The sequence below is a fragment of the Ascaphus truei genome, chromosome 5 (genome assembly GCF_040206685.1).
Source record: "Ascaphus truei isolate aAscTru1 chromosome 5, aAscTru1.hap1, whole genome shotgun sequence".
In the NCBI taxonomy this organism is placed as follows: Eukaryota; Metazoa; Chordata; class Amphibia; order Anura; family Ascaphidae; genus Ascaphus; species Ascaphus truei.
The window spans coordinates 155,170,804-155,187,291 of record NC_134487.1 but is presented as its reverse complement, the minus strand read 5'-3'; the positions used below and the strand labels follow the sequence as shown (position 1 = coordinate 155,187,291).

Sequence of the window (16,488 nt, the reverse complement as noted above, 5' to 3'; positions counted from 1 at the left end):
AAATCAATTGTCTGCTATGACACTTAGTGTGCAATATCTAATATGGGACATTATAAAACGTGCCCACGTACAAACCATATGAACACGTATGAAGTCTGCTGTTTTAATGGTCATTTTCTTCATTACCCACTACAATATGCTTGCATGTTTTTGTGTCTTGTAACCATTATCTGCGCTCCAATAATTAAATAGGAAGGGGGGGGGGGGGGGAGAAAAAAAATCTATATACCAGAGAACTCCAAGTCTTTTATCAGCTGCAGTAGCATCCGGTGCCCCATAACTCTTCAATTTCATGGTATACCTAGAATGTTAATGCATAGTCACGTTAAAAATAGTGGTACAGATTGTTCATGAAGTTCTTTTCAACACCATCATCAATGATGACAAACGTAGTGCATAAAAAAGCAATGCTCTGCATGATTTTCCAGCACCAAAAGATGTTAACCTTTGCGTTAAGTGATTCAATGATCAGCACTGTGTAAGGGGATAATGCAGTTACTTGCAAATACAACAATACGGCTCTTAAAAGCCCTATGACATTATTGTCCACACGAAAATACCTACTTAATTAATTCCACTGTTTCAGCATACATGGGAAACGGCGATTTTGACTCTTGCACGCTCTTCTCTAATGCATTCCCACACTCGATGAAAGAAACAACAGCGTCAAGGTAGTTGACGGCTTTCTCAAACCTGTCGGACTACAGGAAAAAAAAGCTCAACAAGATGTCACATGTATTTCTAAAACTTAATAAAACCTTGTAAGAAATGATATGCCAGAAACTGGATAATAAAAGTTGACATAATTTCTTATCAGCTGAATGCATTATTTCTTCTGTAAAATGTACATAAACGAAAATAATGTACATGTTTGTTGCATTTATCGAGTATACTTTCTTAATTGCCTTGACACTGTTCCCGGTCTCTGCACACAGGTAGAAAGATTGTAAAGTTTCTAAGGAACAGTAACAGTTTTGTTCTGGTAACTTTTTCTAGAAAATATTAAGTCGTGGCTTAGTCGACACCCCTAAACATTTATATAAGTGGTTTATGTTAAGGAGACATACGACATTTGTAAGAATTCAAATCTATACTGTAGAACTGGACGGCACATAAGAACCACTTGACCCACCTAATCTGCCCATTATCCCACCTGACCCGTGGCTCTTTCATATCTAGTCTAGCCCAAGCATGTTTGGAATTCCCTTACTTTATCAACCCCTACTACAATCTGTTGGAAGGCTATACACAAATCTACCACCCTTCCTGTGAAGTACTTCCTCACATTTCCCCTTAGCCTTCCACCCTCCAGCTTCAGAGTGACCTCTTATTCTACTACAGGCAGTCCTTGTTTTACAACGAATGGCTTATCCAACGCTATGCAATACATACCTATGTTCATTTTTACAACGCCAAAACGGCTTATCCAACGCTTTGCAACGTTGTTTATGTGTATGTGTGTATATACACACATACAAAGTTGCAAAGTGTCGTAAGAGCGTATATATAGATAGAGATATATATATATATACTATATAATATATTATTTTATATGATATATATAATACAGTATATACACTATATAATGTATGTGTGTGCTGCATATCTTATTGCCTGCATAAAATATTTGGTGTATTTTAGTGTTAAAAATGCCTTCAGGAATGGAACCCTTCATTTAAACAGTGTTCCTATGGGAAAACGTGTTTCGCTTTACAACGTTTCGCTATCCAACGCCATTTTGAGTAACGCATTGTGCGGATAACCGAGGACTGCCTGTACTCCATTTTCTTTGGAATATGCTTCCCTCCTGTACATTGCTGAATCTTTTGATATATTTCAATGTTTCTCACATACACACCACCGCCCCCCCCCCTCCCCCTCCCTAGTCTATGCTGTACATATTAAGGTCCTGAAAACACAATCCATGCAAGCTCTAACAAAAGACAAAAATACCCAATGCTACATCCAATGTGACAGAAAATAAATAGTAAAATACATAAATAATTGTATTCTCACAAGGGTTTTTTAGTTAAACCCTCTGGGCAAAGCGTTATAAGCCTGCAGCCATGTCACGGCGTGACCACTATGCAGCTCCTAACACCTGTTAATGGTGTTGCCCGTACACTCCTAAGGCCTTTTAAGCTCCTTGGATGTCTCCCATTTCGCCCCATTGACTTGTCCACTTTCAGTTTTAAAAGTTCCAGTAGGATTTTCTCCTCTGGAATATAAATGGAAAGGAGTTGGACATGAGTCCATTTACAGTTACCCAGCTGTGGCCCCTCTCCACCTCCAGCTGTGAAGACTGAGCAAAAATAATTACTGTGGTCTTCTACATCATTTCAGCCATCAACAAGACTATGTTTATAAGACTTCAGCCCATATTTAAGTATATTTTATGAAAGTAGGTGAAACGAGTATTCTATTATTTTTCTGATCTGTATTTTAAATTAAATAACGTTACAGCAAAATGTATGGCATTCAACTTTCATTTAATAGTCTTTTATAAGAATTATTTTCTAGAACAGAAACGATTTTTTTTTTAGCCTTGAAGCAACGTAAGAATATATAGAACACAAGGTTTGTAGAGATTGAACGGACTCGCTTACCAATGCATCGGCATTGTGCTTCAGTTTCTTTGCTTCTTGCAAGTAATGATCCGCTGAATGACTTCTGAAAACACAGTTTTAATAATAAAAAAACAAGGGTTAAGGAAAAAATTAAAATAAAATAAAAACCCGATCAATTATAGAGCTGCTTTTAAAAATATAGAAAACTAAAAGTATTGGTTACCAATGCCTTTTACCAGCCACAGAAACGTACATTGCATACCTTTTACCACAATGTTTGTGCAGGAGAGGGTTATTCAATCCCAGACTTGGATACATGTACACTAGTTAAAAGAGAAGACTGCTTGTTTAGAAATAATTTATGGTTTACCGCATGCTTTCAAATATCTGTTACCATCCCACTTCAAATAAGACCTATGAGCTTCAGACAGGGACTATAAATATCAGTACAGTAAGTCCTCTTTTTACGACGCTTCGTTTTATGACGAATGGCTTATCCGGCGCTGTCCAATGCATCCCTATGGCCGGTTTTACAACGTCAAAATGGCTTATCCGATGCTCTTACGACGCTTTGCAAAGTTGCAACATTATGTCAATCAGAAGGCTGCAGTCAGGGAAATCATCCAGATCAATCTGTGTGACGGTTTAGTGGTGTATTTATGCCTTTAAACATGTCTAACAGTTTTATTATACAGTTCTGGATTCAATAAATACAATCTTATCATAATTTATGTGTGCTGTAGATCTTATTGCCTGCGTAACATATTTGGTGTATCTTCGTGTTAAAAATGCCTTCAGGAACGGAACCTTTCATTTAAAGTGTTCCTATGGGAAAAGGTTATTCGCTTTATGAGGCTTCGCTATCTGACGCAATTTTGAGTAACGCATTGTGTCGGATAACTGACTGGCTGTATATCAAAACGCTACTATAAAGGATACATATTTTTCTGTTGTAACATTGGAAAATCCTGCACTGATTGAGTGCACACGATTTTAAACCGTATATGTATGAGGAATTCAGCAAATTTTGTTACATGGTAAATGAGGTTGAAGAAAGGCGTAGGTTCATCAAGTTCAACCTATTCTTAATTTAAACAGATACTTTATCCTATATCTATACTTGCTTATTGTTCATAGGTTTTAGGATACAGTGGTAATTGTAAAATTAGATTTTAACTTAAATTCTAAATTAAAACGTGTGATGGTTCTGGTTTTGCCCACTAGACATAATATTGCACACTCTGCCATAGTTTACTTTGGAGCAACGGACTACATTACCAACAATATGAATGACTTCGGGATTTGTTTTTTCATTCACAAATAGGTCTACATCTGTGCTTATTGTTCACATCAGAGTACCAGATTGGAAAGCTTTCTAACAAGACAGACTCATGTCACACACACAAGACAAAAGGCCCTATTGTCGAGTATTACTTTATTAAGGACTCTAATCCACTGGAAGCCTTAAGACGTTAATACCAGCGGACACTTGTAAAAAAAATATTCTAGATACAAAATAAGCCCCATAGAACCAGTCGGCCATGAACCACCAAATCTCACAACCATTTGGTTGAAAACTTCCCCTGATTTGCATGGGAGTTATTGGCCAATTACATCACCTTTACGTTTTTCATTTGATCACATATCTCATTATAAAATCCTACAGCAGCTATCCTTCAGGAAAAAAAACAAAAAAAAAAACACAATACATGGAGCTTAAAAGGTAATTGAAATCGAGTTCTCAGCGCCGCTTTACAAATGTACTTGAATAGCTTTATCATGCCAATATTTGCCATTCCCTTTATACTGCTATGTAGATATTGCTTTAGTGCTGGCTTTTAAACCAAAAACCAAAACTATTAGAAATATAAATGGTACCATAAATATTGCAAAAAGTTTTACTTATTTGAGCACTGTGTCTGATAATTTTAGAAAACCATGCCTCAAATGGGCTGTTAGGCTCAGGCCCCGGTAACTCCGCTGCAACGCGCGCCCGCGAGATTGGCGGCACGTGCAGCCGATTCCCCGGTCTGCAGCTCACTGCAGGAAGAGACGGGGGTGTGTGGCCGGGGCGTGGCCATGACGTCACCCGGCAGGTTCGCCCTCATTGGCTGAGCCGCCGGGGGGCATGCCGTATCGCTCGTCGCGAGTCCTACTCTCAATTCTATTGCGAGCAGGAGCAACTCTCGCCCCAGCGCTGCGGCCCCCCCTCGCAGCGGGCCCGGCACCATTGAGGGGAGGGCTCTCGTCCGTGCAGCGTCCGCCACAGCGGGCGCTGCAGTTGGCAGCGGGGGCAAGGCCTAAGGCCTTACAGCAGATTCAGAAAATGGTTGGACAAAGTGGAGCCAAACTTTCAATGTAATCAACGTAAAATAAAGGCAAACAAACCAAGCATCCAAGAGGAAAATTCCTGTAGCACGTTCATTTTTAATACACACTACAGCATTGGTGGTCAACATGACATACTTCAAGGGACACGGACAGACATAACCCCCAAGAGGGATCAGAAAAGTGATCAAATACCAGCTCAGCAGAAGGAGTAAATCAAGAGAGGTTTATTTAGTTCATCATGCAGACATCCCGACGTTTTGGTTCCCAGGGGAACCTTCTTCAGGGGTCCTGCTGGGGCCAAAACGTCCGTCTGTCTGCATGAACTAAATTAACCTCTATTAATTGACTCCTCCACACACTGTAACTTGCAGAAGTATTCACCCTCCTGCTAATGTTTCACATGTTAGCACCTGAGCATACTCAAGGATGCTTTCAAATTAGACTTTAAATGATGAATCTACAAAAACTTCTCCAAAGAGATAAAGTTAGATAATGCACATAGAATATAAAGTAGTAAGATTTACAGGGAAAAACAGATTAATGTTAGTTGCATAAGTATTGAACCCATTTGCTACTGCAGCCCTATATCATCTCAGGCGCTAATTAATTGTTTAAAAGGTCACAAAATTAGTGAGATGGTTTTAGCCTGTGCGTCACCAAAGTGGTTTAATTTATAGATAATTTCCCCAAAGTATATAAAAAGACTTTCAAGCTGTAACTCAGTGACCCAATAAACCAACCACGAAAACCAAAGCTTTTCGAAAAAAAAGTCAGGGATAAAGTGGTGGAAGCACAGATTAGGAGAAGGGTAAAGGAAAATGTCAGTTGGGTGGGATTAATGAGGGATTTTGATATCACAAGAGGCGATGGAGGACAATTGCATGCTGGAAAAGGGCCCCAGATAATCACTATGAGGGTCTGGGTTAGAAAGGGATCTTGTCAAGATGTGTGTAGGGAATTGCAGGGATCAAGTAGTTAAATATGAGGAAGTGAATTTACAGAAAAGGTATGTTTAAAAAACAAAAAAAAAAAAAACACGACACCAATATGAAAGTAGAGTTACACAAAATGTCTGGAAATAGTCTGTCTCCTCGAAATAGAGAAGTGAGTCTAGGGATGAACATTTTTTTTCCTTTTACATTAACATTTAACAGTAGGTGACGTCAAAATCCCTATCTGCCGGTACATACACCGAGCAGTTTGCCTGTGCAGTTAGGACTAAGAAGGATTGGATGAGACTCATGGCGCCAGTCCTCTCACAGCTCTAAAAGGTACCAGGGTTTCTGTCAAATTCCTGGATGGTTTTCTTTTTTGCTTTTTTTTGTTTTGGTCTATACGTTTATGTTTTGCCCTTTTTTCGTGCTATTATAGCCAATACTCATTTTGTATATTTTTTCCTATCAATTGTCTGACTTTTCTTTGGAGTGCTGGAACCTTTTATTTATATTTACTGATTTCTTTTAACTTTTTTTTATTTATTATTTTTCACACAAAATGGGGAGGGGAAGGATGCAAAAATAAAGAGGGCAACCATTTTGTATCAGATTTCTAACAACTGTCACATTGCATATCATACAATATTTGTAAACACCATATTTTTCTACCAGCAATCCCATATTATCTCTCCCTGAGGGAGCGTACCCCTATCCAACATCCCATGGCTCCCAGAACCTCTCATACTTCCTAGTGGTGTGGTTCAGAAATGAGGTAAGTTTCTCCATTAATTGAACATCATTAATCCTTCTAATGACCTCTCCTCTGGAGGGCGGGAGTGTCTTTCATGTTACAGCTACAGAGTATCTAGTTGCTGTTAGAATACGTAGTTTTATTTATTTTTGTATATAATGAGTCACTTCTTCCATAGGTTTAGCCAGAATAATCAGAATTGGGTCTAACTGTATTTTGATATAAGTGACATCCTTTATTAGTTTCAAAATTGTTCTCTAATACACCTGCATTACTGGGCGATACCACCATGTGTGACAAACCGCCTAATAGTCAACAACCCCTCCAGCATCTATCCAAGGTCCCCAGGAACATCTGTTTTAATCTTTAAGGGGTATAGTACCAGCGTAACAAAACGTTAGATATATTCTCTTGTTAACGTACATATAGAGGTTTTACCTGCATTGAACCAAATATCTTCCCAGTCCTCCCTTATTATTTCAGTCTCGAAGTCCAGAGCCCACTGGTCCATATAATTTATGGTATCTTTTTTTTTTTTTTTTTTTTTTATTAACCCCTGGTACAAAGATGATATCAAACCCCTTTGGTATTTTTTAGTTTTACATAAATCTTCAAAATAGTGTTTATCTAGGAAATTCCTCATTATGGAGGCCCTGACACAGAATGTCGGACCTGCATATACCTAAAGAGCTCAATTTGGGGAAGACCATACTTCTCATCAGTTCCACAAAAGACATTAGTTTGTCCTTTTCTAATAAATCTCCTGCCTCTAGAATTCCTCTGTCCAAATTTCAAAACCCTGACCCTGAAACCCCAGCTTACCGAACAGGGGCGCGAGCCTAGAAGGGGACGACACAACCTTATATTTCTTTTATGCCATCTGCCAAATTTTCAAAGTAAATCCAATTACTGTCGGTTCCGATTGTCTCCCGATCCCCATCCCAGAACTAGACCACAACAAAGAGGTCAGTCCAATAGGGTTTAACCAACTCTCCAGGTCCACCCAGGCATACACGCCTCTGGGGGAATGCCAGTAACCATTTGCTTCATATGGGAGGCTATATTATATTTTAGAATATATTTGGAAGAGCCATACCACCTCCTTCCTTGGCGTCCAACATAATTGACCTAGCAATCCTCGGATGTTTATGTTTCCAGAAACTGCATAATGGATTCTGGATTTCTTTTATTTCAGAATGCGGGACAACTACAAGTAATGTCTGAAAATAGTACAAAAGTCTATGGAGAATATTCATCTTAACTGCGGTTATACGCCCTACCCAGGATATACAATGGCAATTCCAGATTTGTAGATCTTTTTTAATTTGATAATAAATCAGGGTAATTATATTTATATAGTAAATTATAATCTCTGGTAAAGTAGATGCCTAAATATTTCAGATGGGTCTTTTCCATTTATAATCAGTGTCGTTTAAACACCTCAACCTCCTTTTCCGTAAGCATCAAATTTAGGGCCTCTGATTTTCCTATGTTTACTTTATACCCGGAGAGCTCACCAAACTCTCGAAGGGTGGACTGCAAGTTCGGAAGAGATGTCAGTGGATTAGATATAGTAAGAATAACATCATCTGCGAACAGCGATATTTTATAACACTCATCTTTTATTTTGATCCCTTGTGTATTTGGGGAGGCTCGGATGGTGGCTGCTAGAGGCTCGATTGTCAGAGCGAAAAGGAGGGGAAAGGGGGGCACCCATGCCTAGTCCCATTCTTAATTATTATTTGGTTCCCCTCCCGGGATTTTCAGGGCGGCTGTTGGAGACTGATAAAGAGCACGGACTCCCTGCAGAAAGGCTCCGGAGGAACCAAATACAGCTCAACCAGTTATGGCGCAATCCGCTACAATACGGATCCGCTTATAACGAGGTCTCAGCGAGGCTCCCGATTTAAAAACATCTTAAAAGATTTTTGTTTTTTTTATAGAACATTCAATGCTTTATTGCAAAAACAAAAATGAAACTTTAAGATAAGTTGAGTGAAACCAGCCACTCATCCCGAGTTTGCGGCCAGACCCTATGTGGCCTGCCGAGCATATGGCTACTCAGGGCGACCTGAAGTAGGGCATGCAGAGCTTCCGTCGTTCCTGCACACTCCGCCTCTAACTGCTCTACATCCCCCGACCGCGCCTTCACCACTACTTAGTTAGAATGTTAGAAAAAAAAAAAAGGACACATCAATTCCTAACATCCGTGAGACAAATAAACATTAAAAAAATCCAGTGTTAATATGTACTTATAGGGATAGACTCCCCGGCTAGAAAAATAATATAAATATAAAACCCCAGGTTCGCATTTTATCTTTACATAATCAGTATCTGTTAGCATTTGAGTAGTAAATTTCTCTTGGTTTTCTCTGCTAAGTCTTTGGGCCAAGGCCCCCTCACCCATCACCCGGGTTCTCGCTGTGTTTTTATCGGTTTCGTCCGATCAGTTTTAGCAAACCGGCCCCTGAAATACAGGCAGTTTACTCCAAACAGTGTATTGAACAGTACCTGTAATAAATTGGATAAAATATTGGTGGAGGCTGGGAAGAAGGCGTGAAGAAAAAGAAAACAGATGTAGCTGCGCATCCGGGTTTCTCTCTCTGGGTTGCCGTTGGTTATCAAGCCGCCGGTCAGGAAGATAGCCACAGTCTCGCCGAGAAATCAAAACCACCGTCAGACTTGTATCTTATCTCCGGGCAACCTTGCCCTCAGCCGATCAATCGTCATCCGCATTCTTTTCTCTGGGTTTTTGGTGCTGACCCGAACCGTCGCTGGAGGTCAGATCCAGAGACGATAGATGACGCCAATTCCTTGGGATAAGGGAGACCTGTCTGCCTCTGTGGTTTACTACCAGACAAAAGGGAAGCAACACCGGTAACGAATACCCTTCTCCAGGAGCACCGCCGTCACCCAGCGCAGCCCTCGCCTCCTCATTTGTCATTCTGGACAGATCTTGAAAAATCTGGATGGAGCCGTTTTCAAATTCAATTGAGCAGCTATTTCAGCAGCCTTTTATAATCCTCTCTTTGGTTGCATATTGGTGGAGTCTTATGACTACGTCTCTACTTCTTTTGGGGTCATCAATTCTTGGTCCTAGGGCTCTGTGAGCTCTATACATCAGGAGGTCATTGTCTTGTAAATGGGGATCAATTGACGCGAACAGTCTCTTGAGGTATGGCTGAAAGGCTTCTGCGGAGACCGACTCAGGGACATGGCGGATTCGTAAATTTTGACTTTGCTCCCTGTTCTCTAGATCGTCTATACCATCCCTCATAGATCTTATCTCTTCGTTGGGATGCAGGACCTAGTCGTCAATATTTACCTGATTTTGTAAAGAGATGTCCATTTTATTTTCAAGCTCCGTGGTTCTTTGACAATAAAGAAACTTCCGCTTTAAATTATTTTACCGCTCTATCCAGAGTTGACTGAAATCCCGCTTGGATCTCTTTTAACATGTTCTGGAGGTCCTGTTTGGTGATTACTGTGCCTCGGTCTGCCATACTTTGATCCCTGTCACAGGCAGCTCTCCCCACTGACTCTTCTCCTGCTGCAGCTCTTTCTGCAGAGTTTCTTAGAGTGGCCTTTCTATCAGAAAAGTCCCCTTCAGTCTGTCTCTCACCTTCTGTTGAGGCTGCGCGCCATGTTGGCGCCATCTTTGGGCTTTCTTCTCTCTGCTACCGCCGGCTGTCCATGGCTGTAGCGGGAGAGATCAGGTGTCCCAGGCTTTGGAGTCTTCCGCGACGTCATCACAGGGGATTCCCAGGCCGGCGCGGAGTCTCACGTAGCCAGTTGAGATGGCGAACGGGAGTTTATTAAGGCATCTGTTGGCAGAGTACACCGAGTTCCCCTAGCTCGTGTGCATCCGCAGTTACGTCACGTGCGTGCCCCCCCCATTTACTGATCTTTCACACATTATGATGGCATGTGGTAGGTTCCTTTGCACCTTAATTACGTAGGTCAGGGGTGCGTAAAGTTTTTGGCGCGAGGACCCCCCCCGCGAGCCCCAGTGTTCACGCCCCCTCGGTTAAAACCCGGCGTCAAATAACGTTGCGGGTCATGTCACGTGACCCCCACAGCGTCATTTGCCGTGAGTTGTCAAAGCGACGCGTCACATGACCCCACGGCATCATTTCACGTCTCGTTGCCGAAGACCCGGCTGGCAGCAGGTAAGGGGCGTTATAGAGGCCTGTGCCCTTCCCCAAGGCATTTAAATTAAATGCCGGGCAGGCCTGAGGCATTTAAATTAAATGACGTTGGAGCCGAAGGTACTACTTACTCCCCGCTCTGGTCAGCTGCTTTGGATACGGTTCCCCTCGCACTGGGCAAAGAGGGGAGCATGCCACTAGGGAATCCAGCAATTGAGGGCCGCAGGTGAGGCCCCCCCAGTGCCACTTGTTGCCCACCAATGCACTACAGCTTGTTTGTCAAGATTTCTTACACACCGAAAATGTAAAGGCTCCACAGAGAAAAATTGGAGACTTGACTAGGGCTCAAAAAATGTAGACCTCATGTTAAACAAGTTGCCTACCACAGCAGACTGGTACAGGCAAGTTATATTGTTCGAGCACTCAAGTGGCAATATACAGATAAATAAAATGGTTGTGTGGCAGATATCAGAACAGTTGCACTAGTGTGACAAAAAAATGCTTAGTCTCACCTGTCTTCAAAAGTCATCTTTGCTCTTCGTGACTTCAAGTTGTCTACTGGTGGTACGAATGCAACAATTGCTGCATTAGTCGCCAGTTTCTCCTGGGGATTAAGAATTTTAGTTATCAAAATAGCATTCAAGGCACATAACCTCTCGTGAGTAAGTTAATTTGTTTACAAAAAAAAAACAACACAAGATAATGAAACCCCACTATTTTAAGTTGAATTACAACAAGCTAGAAATCAAGGGGGAAAAAAAGTGTGTGTATATATATTTATATCTATATATATTTCTAGCGTTTCGACGCTAGACTTCTTCTGGAAGTGGACGAAGACGACTAGCACCGAAACGCACGTTGGAGTGGGAGCTTGGCTGGGGGAACCCCTCTCCTCTTATCTAAGGGACTGTACTTTACATGTGCTCACATGCTACTTATCTGGTGGCGACGTATCATGGACTCTATACTATACCTGGATGTTATACTTATTGAGAGGTTACTCTGTACAACCTCAGGACTGTGTGCTTTTTTCGACATTACACTCACTGTTTCATTTTCTACTGCTTAAAGGCTTCTATATTAGCAATTTTGCAACACTGTGCTCTAGCACACAATCATTACTCTCCTTGTATGTTTGTGGCTCTCTTTGTATTATACATGTATGAGAGTTACTCTTTACTGTGACTGTTGTGATTTGAGGCACTTTAACCCTTATTGACATTTACACTTGACGCATGTCATTGTGCCCTCTACCGTGACTTTATTATCCTCATGGCCATTTACTTTACAGAGGATCATCAGCTGTCTCCAGTCACTTGTACTGATCTGTCTCCACCCTATGTTACCTCTTTAGGTGGGAACTTCAGCAGACTGTGATATTAGTCCTGTCTCTTCCCAGGGTTGAATAGTATAGCTATGTCCCTTTGAGGCGTTGTTTAGGAGTTCCCCTCCTATTATTGCTTCATTAATAAATTGACATTGTTTTGGTAAACCTGTGCGCTCCCTTTGGGAATGTTTCTTGTTGCTTGTACATGACCCTTATCCCTGGAGCATCGCTAGCATCCACTATATTATATTTTCATAGCTAGTATTTGGGGACCATTTCTATAAGCGTGTATGCGGTAGTGTGTGATAGATATATAATACACATACATACGGCTTTTCATTGCACATTTGATTATGAATTAAATAGCCTCACTCCACCACCCATTTTCTGCAAAATTAGTTAATTTGACAGCTATTAATTTAAAAAAAATATATAAAATCTTTCAGAGCAAAAAATAGATGCTCCACTTTCTTACCATATAATTTGCTGTATAAATATCCCTACCCCACAATGAGATTTAATATTGGAGTATGCATAGCAATTACATGGGGTTCCTATTTGCCCACCACTTTAGAACATGTTGCATAGCTGAAAACCCAAGCACCACAAACAAAAACATGCCAGCAACTTGTTGTAGTTGCTTTCTTGTGCAAGACAGAAAATGCTTCATAAACTATTGAAGTTACTTTATCCTGTACCAAGGAGAAAACATTTAGTCTGCTCAGTTTGCCAATGCTGTCAACATCAAACCTGTGAGCTTCCTAATGTGTGAATTTTAGAAAGTTCACGGAGTGAGTTTCCTGAAATTTTTACACGGTATGACAATCCGACATGCTTTGCCAGTAAAGATAACCTTTTAGCAGACCATTTTTATAAAGCAGCGTTGCAAGAATAATGCAAATGTAATGCTATCCAGTTATCAGAAATGCCCTAAAGTTTAACAAAAAAACTAGACCGTGTGTGTGTTTGTTCATCTTTCTTGCAGTCACGAGTGCGTGTGTTGTGAACTAAAGGTTTCGAGAGACAAAAGACTTATAGGATAGTGGGAAACCGTTACCTTGGGCTCCTTAACACTGTTCGAAGTCTTCCCTTCTGTCTTCCTTTGCTTGGCCGAGGAGTTACTTTTGCTGCTGCTCTCCTTGGTGCTGCCACTGCTGCCAGATTTTAAGGATGAGGACTGACTGACTGTTCTTTTACGAGGCCCATGCTCTGTCTTAGGATCTTTCTGTAGTGCAGGTGGGGCAGGAGAGGGCAGCAGATCCTTTTCTTTCGCTGTATTCTGTTTTGATGACCTATATTTGTTGGAAAAAAAATATATGATTGACACACACCTTAGGAGCCAGAAATAATTTTTAGGGCCAGAGTTTGCTTTAAAAACCCATGCCACAGCATTCCCCCCTGCCCCCCACCCTCCATCAGCAGCTGTGTATCACAAATATTCTACGGCCGAGCTCATGGTGGCGGCGTCGCTACGTGCGCGCATACTTCCAGGACCCTTATCTGATTGCCTATGGTAGTTCCTCAAGTGCCTGCGGTAGTTCATCTTGTTGCCTATGGTAGTTCCTCAAGTGAGTTGACATTGCTACATTTTGCCGCCACAACTCAAATTGAGATTTCGGGCCGCGTGACGCCAGCTCCGTGAGGTGTCCGTGACGCGTTCACCACATCGCCCCCTTACCCCCCCAATCTCCTGCAGCTAGCACACAAATGGCTGGGGCTTCAGGAGTGCACACGCACCTCCGCCACAACCATGAGCTCGGCCTAACACACACGCACACTCTGCGACAGACAAGCAAACTCCTCCACATGCAATGGAGAGCACGCCCCCGGCGTCCTCCCTGCTTTGGCATGGACTTAGGTCTGTCAGCACAGCGCCGCTGTCAGTCTCCGCAACTGCCAACATCGCAACCTATCCTACTTCAAGGAGAGTAGCGCTGTTGCTGGACATGCTGGTAGCGGAAAGGTTAGTGAGCACTGCAACTCAGGTGCCAGCATTGAATTTTAGGCAGGCTTATACGCTTTGGGCAAAGGGTTAACTAAATAACCTTTTCAAGAGATATATAGGTATTTCACTGTATTTTTGTCACATTGGCTGTTGCTCTGAACTTCTTTGTTTCTTGTTTTATACAATTAGTCAAGACCAGTAACACTCCTTTTGAGAGAGACACACACACACACACAAGTGTAATTTTGGGGGGTTTCTGAGAGCTTGCTGGGTATCTGTGTTTGTTAATTGAATTTTAGTCACCTGGGATTTTTCCACCCTTGTATACACATACACAATTCACAGCATTCCTGTTTAGGTGGGGTACTCACTCTCTGCTGTTGGACCCCTTATGACTTGAAGTTTTTTCTTCCAATTTAGTTTTTTTGCTTTCATTACCCCGAATTTCATCATCATTCTGTTAAAAAAACAAAATGTAACATGGATTTTATGGCGAGAAATATGGAGAACATTCAACGAATACAAGTTATATTAGCTAGGAATCCAGAACATACATGAATAAAAATCTTTAAAAAAAAAAACTCATCTAACTAAATCCTAACATACAAAAAAGCAGATCTAGATCATAGAGCAAATATAGATCTTGTTTAAAGCTCTAAGCATTTAAGACCACATACACTTTGATATCAGTGGGTCTTCTAGTCAAATAAATAAATGTGATTACGGAGGAAAAAACTGCAGCAATTGCTGCCGTCCCTCACATACTTCCTTGCGGCACAAATGACAACACATATTACAGAGTTTACTGAAATACGGAAATGCTATGCAGTTTAATTTGTATTTCCCACTGTATATTCACCCTTTTTAGGCAACATTTTTAGAAGAGAAGTCTTCTTTCAAGTATAACGAATTATGACCAACCTTGTGCTTCCTCTTTCCCTTGTTGGAACTTTTGTCAGTTTGTTTTTGGGTTTCTTTCGGGTGCTTCTCTGGCGCACTCTTCTTTTCAACCTTGGGCTGCTCCGCTTCTTTGTAAGGCCTCCCCGGTATTCGAGATAACAGGCTCAGGTCGATCTTTACAATGAGGGGGTACCTGCTGTCCTCAGGTTCACTGAGGGGTGAAAGAAGCTCCTTCTCTTCCATAGGAGAGAATCGGTGTCGAAAAAAGCTATCATCCTCCTCAATGGAGGGTTTCACCGGAGGAGTCCTATTACTCTCAGAATATTTGGGTGTTAGGGATGAAGGAGGAAGGCTCTCATTTTCAGAGTCCGAGGAGGAGGTGTCGGTTTCAACAAACTCTCTGGATTTCTGTGATGGTTTACTTGATGGCTTACACTTTTTCCTCTCAGTTGCAGGTCGAGGAGACGACTTGGGCTCCTTTTTGATGTTGGGCTTTCTGGAGCCCTTGGTGGCTGCCTTATGTCTATTAGGTGGCAGGCTGGTTGTTATTTCCACAGTCGTCTCACTTTCTATTTTGAGCCCTCCTCGCGGCTCCTCCACAGCTGCCTTTTCTGCTTTTTTAGGCTGTTTTTTCCCAACCGTTCTCCTTTGTGTCGTGCTCTCACTTTGAGCTGGAGACTTCTGTCTCCCACGGCTGCCCTCTGAGCTTTTTTGTGCCACTTTGGAGTCTCTGACGGGAGCGGAAGAGTTGGACTCCTTTTGTCCACTTGGTTCCGTATACCCGGCTCCTGTGCTCTGGTCTTGACTTTCCTTTTTGTATCCTTGGGATGAGGGGATATTGCTCTCTACTGAAGATGCAGGAGACACTTTGTGTGGATTCACTTTATTCAACCAGTTGTCCAACTGCCACTTGTTTGATGGCGGAGGCTCAGGCTAAAAAAAGAAGATCACGTTAAATAGTTTCATAGCTTGCTTACATTGATGACAATTAAATGTACAATGTGTTGGAAAACTAAGGACATTACATTTCCTAATCAAGTCCATGTCAAGCAAGTCAGAAGAGCAGACTGACACCAACTAAATACAAGACCTGAAATATAAGCTCTTGAAAACTGAAACAACTATGGCCTATATATTAAAAAAACAGCACAAAGGCAAATATTGACAATTTATGAAGAACCCTGCTAAATGAAGAGTGATGTGCATTTTCCCCCCAAGGCCCCAGCAAAACTAGACTAAGCAGTAGTATGCTTCATCTTCCAGCAGCAATCGTGTTAATTTCATTTTGAGATTTTTTGAAATCATACAATTTGCTATTAAACGGGCCAAAAAGGTTCATGGTAAGATGCAGATTCAAAACTGGTACACTTTTTATAACAAACTTTTTGAAGTGAAACTTCTTTGGTGGCACTTGCACCTACAAAAATCTTATAGGGAAAAAACTCTTAATGGGAACGAAAATTATAACAGACGTGAGTGACTGCGCCTGTGCAGTACAGGAAGTGACGTCATTGTAGTTTGTTGGCTGCCTGTTGGGAGTTGTAGTTCGGGTGTCGATGTCAAGTGTCCAAAGGAAATCAGAAG

General features: G+C 41.5%; 1 protein-coding gene across 2 annotated transcripts in view; it reads right to left on the bottom strand.

Annotated features, from left to right (window-relative positions):
• AFF4 (ALF transcription elongation factor 4) overlaps nt 1-16,488 on the bottom strand; it is a 100,205-nt gene that overhangs the window by 21,334 nt on the left and 62,383 nt on the right. For both annotated transcript variants that reach the window (XM_075601089.1, XM_075601088.1), the window contains 7 exons: nt 14,926-15,837; nt 14,376-14,461; nt 13,117-13,351; nt 11,245-11,336; nt 2,607-2,670; nt 565-701; nt 230-301 (listed from right to left, as the gene is read on the bottom strand). In XM_075601089.1, the coding sequence (XP_075457204.1) occupies nt 230-301; nt 565-701; nt 2,607-2,670; nt 11,245-11,336; nt 13,117-13,351; nt 14,376-14,461; nt 14,926-15,837 (1,598 nt within the window). The remainder of the gene's footprint in view (nt 1-229; nt 302-564; nt 702-2,606; nt 2,671-11,244; nt 11,337-13,116; nt 13,352-14,375; nt 14,462-14,925; nt 15,838-16,488) is intronic.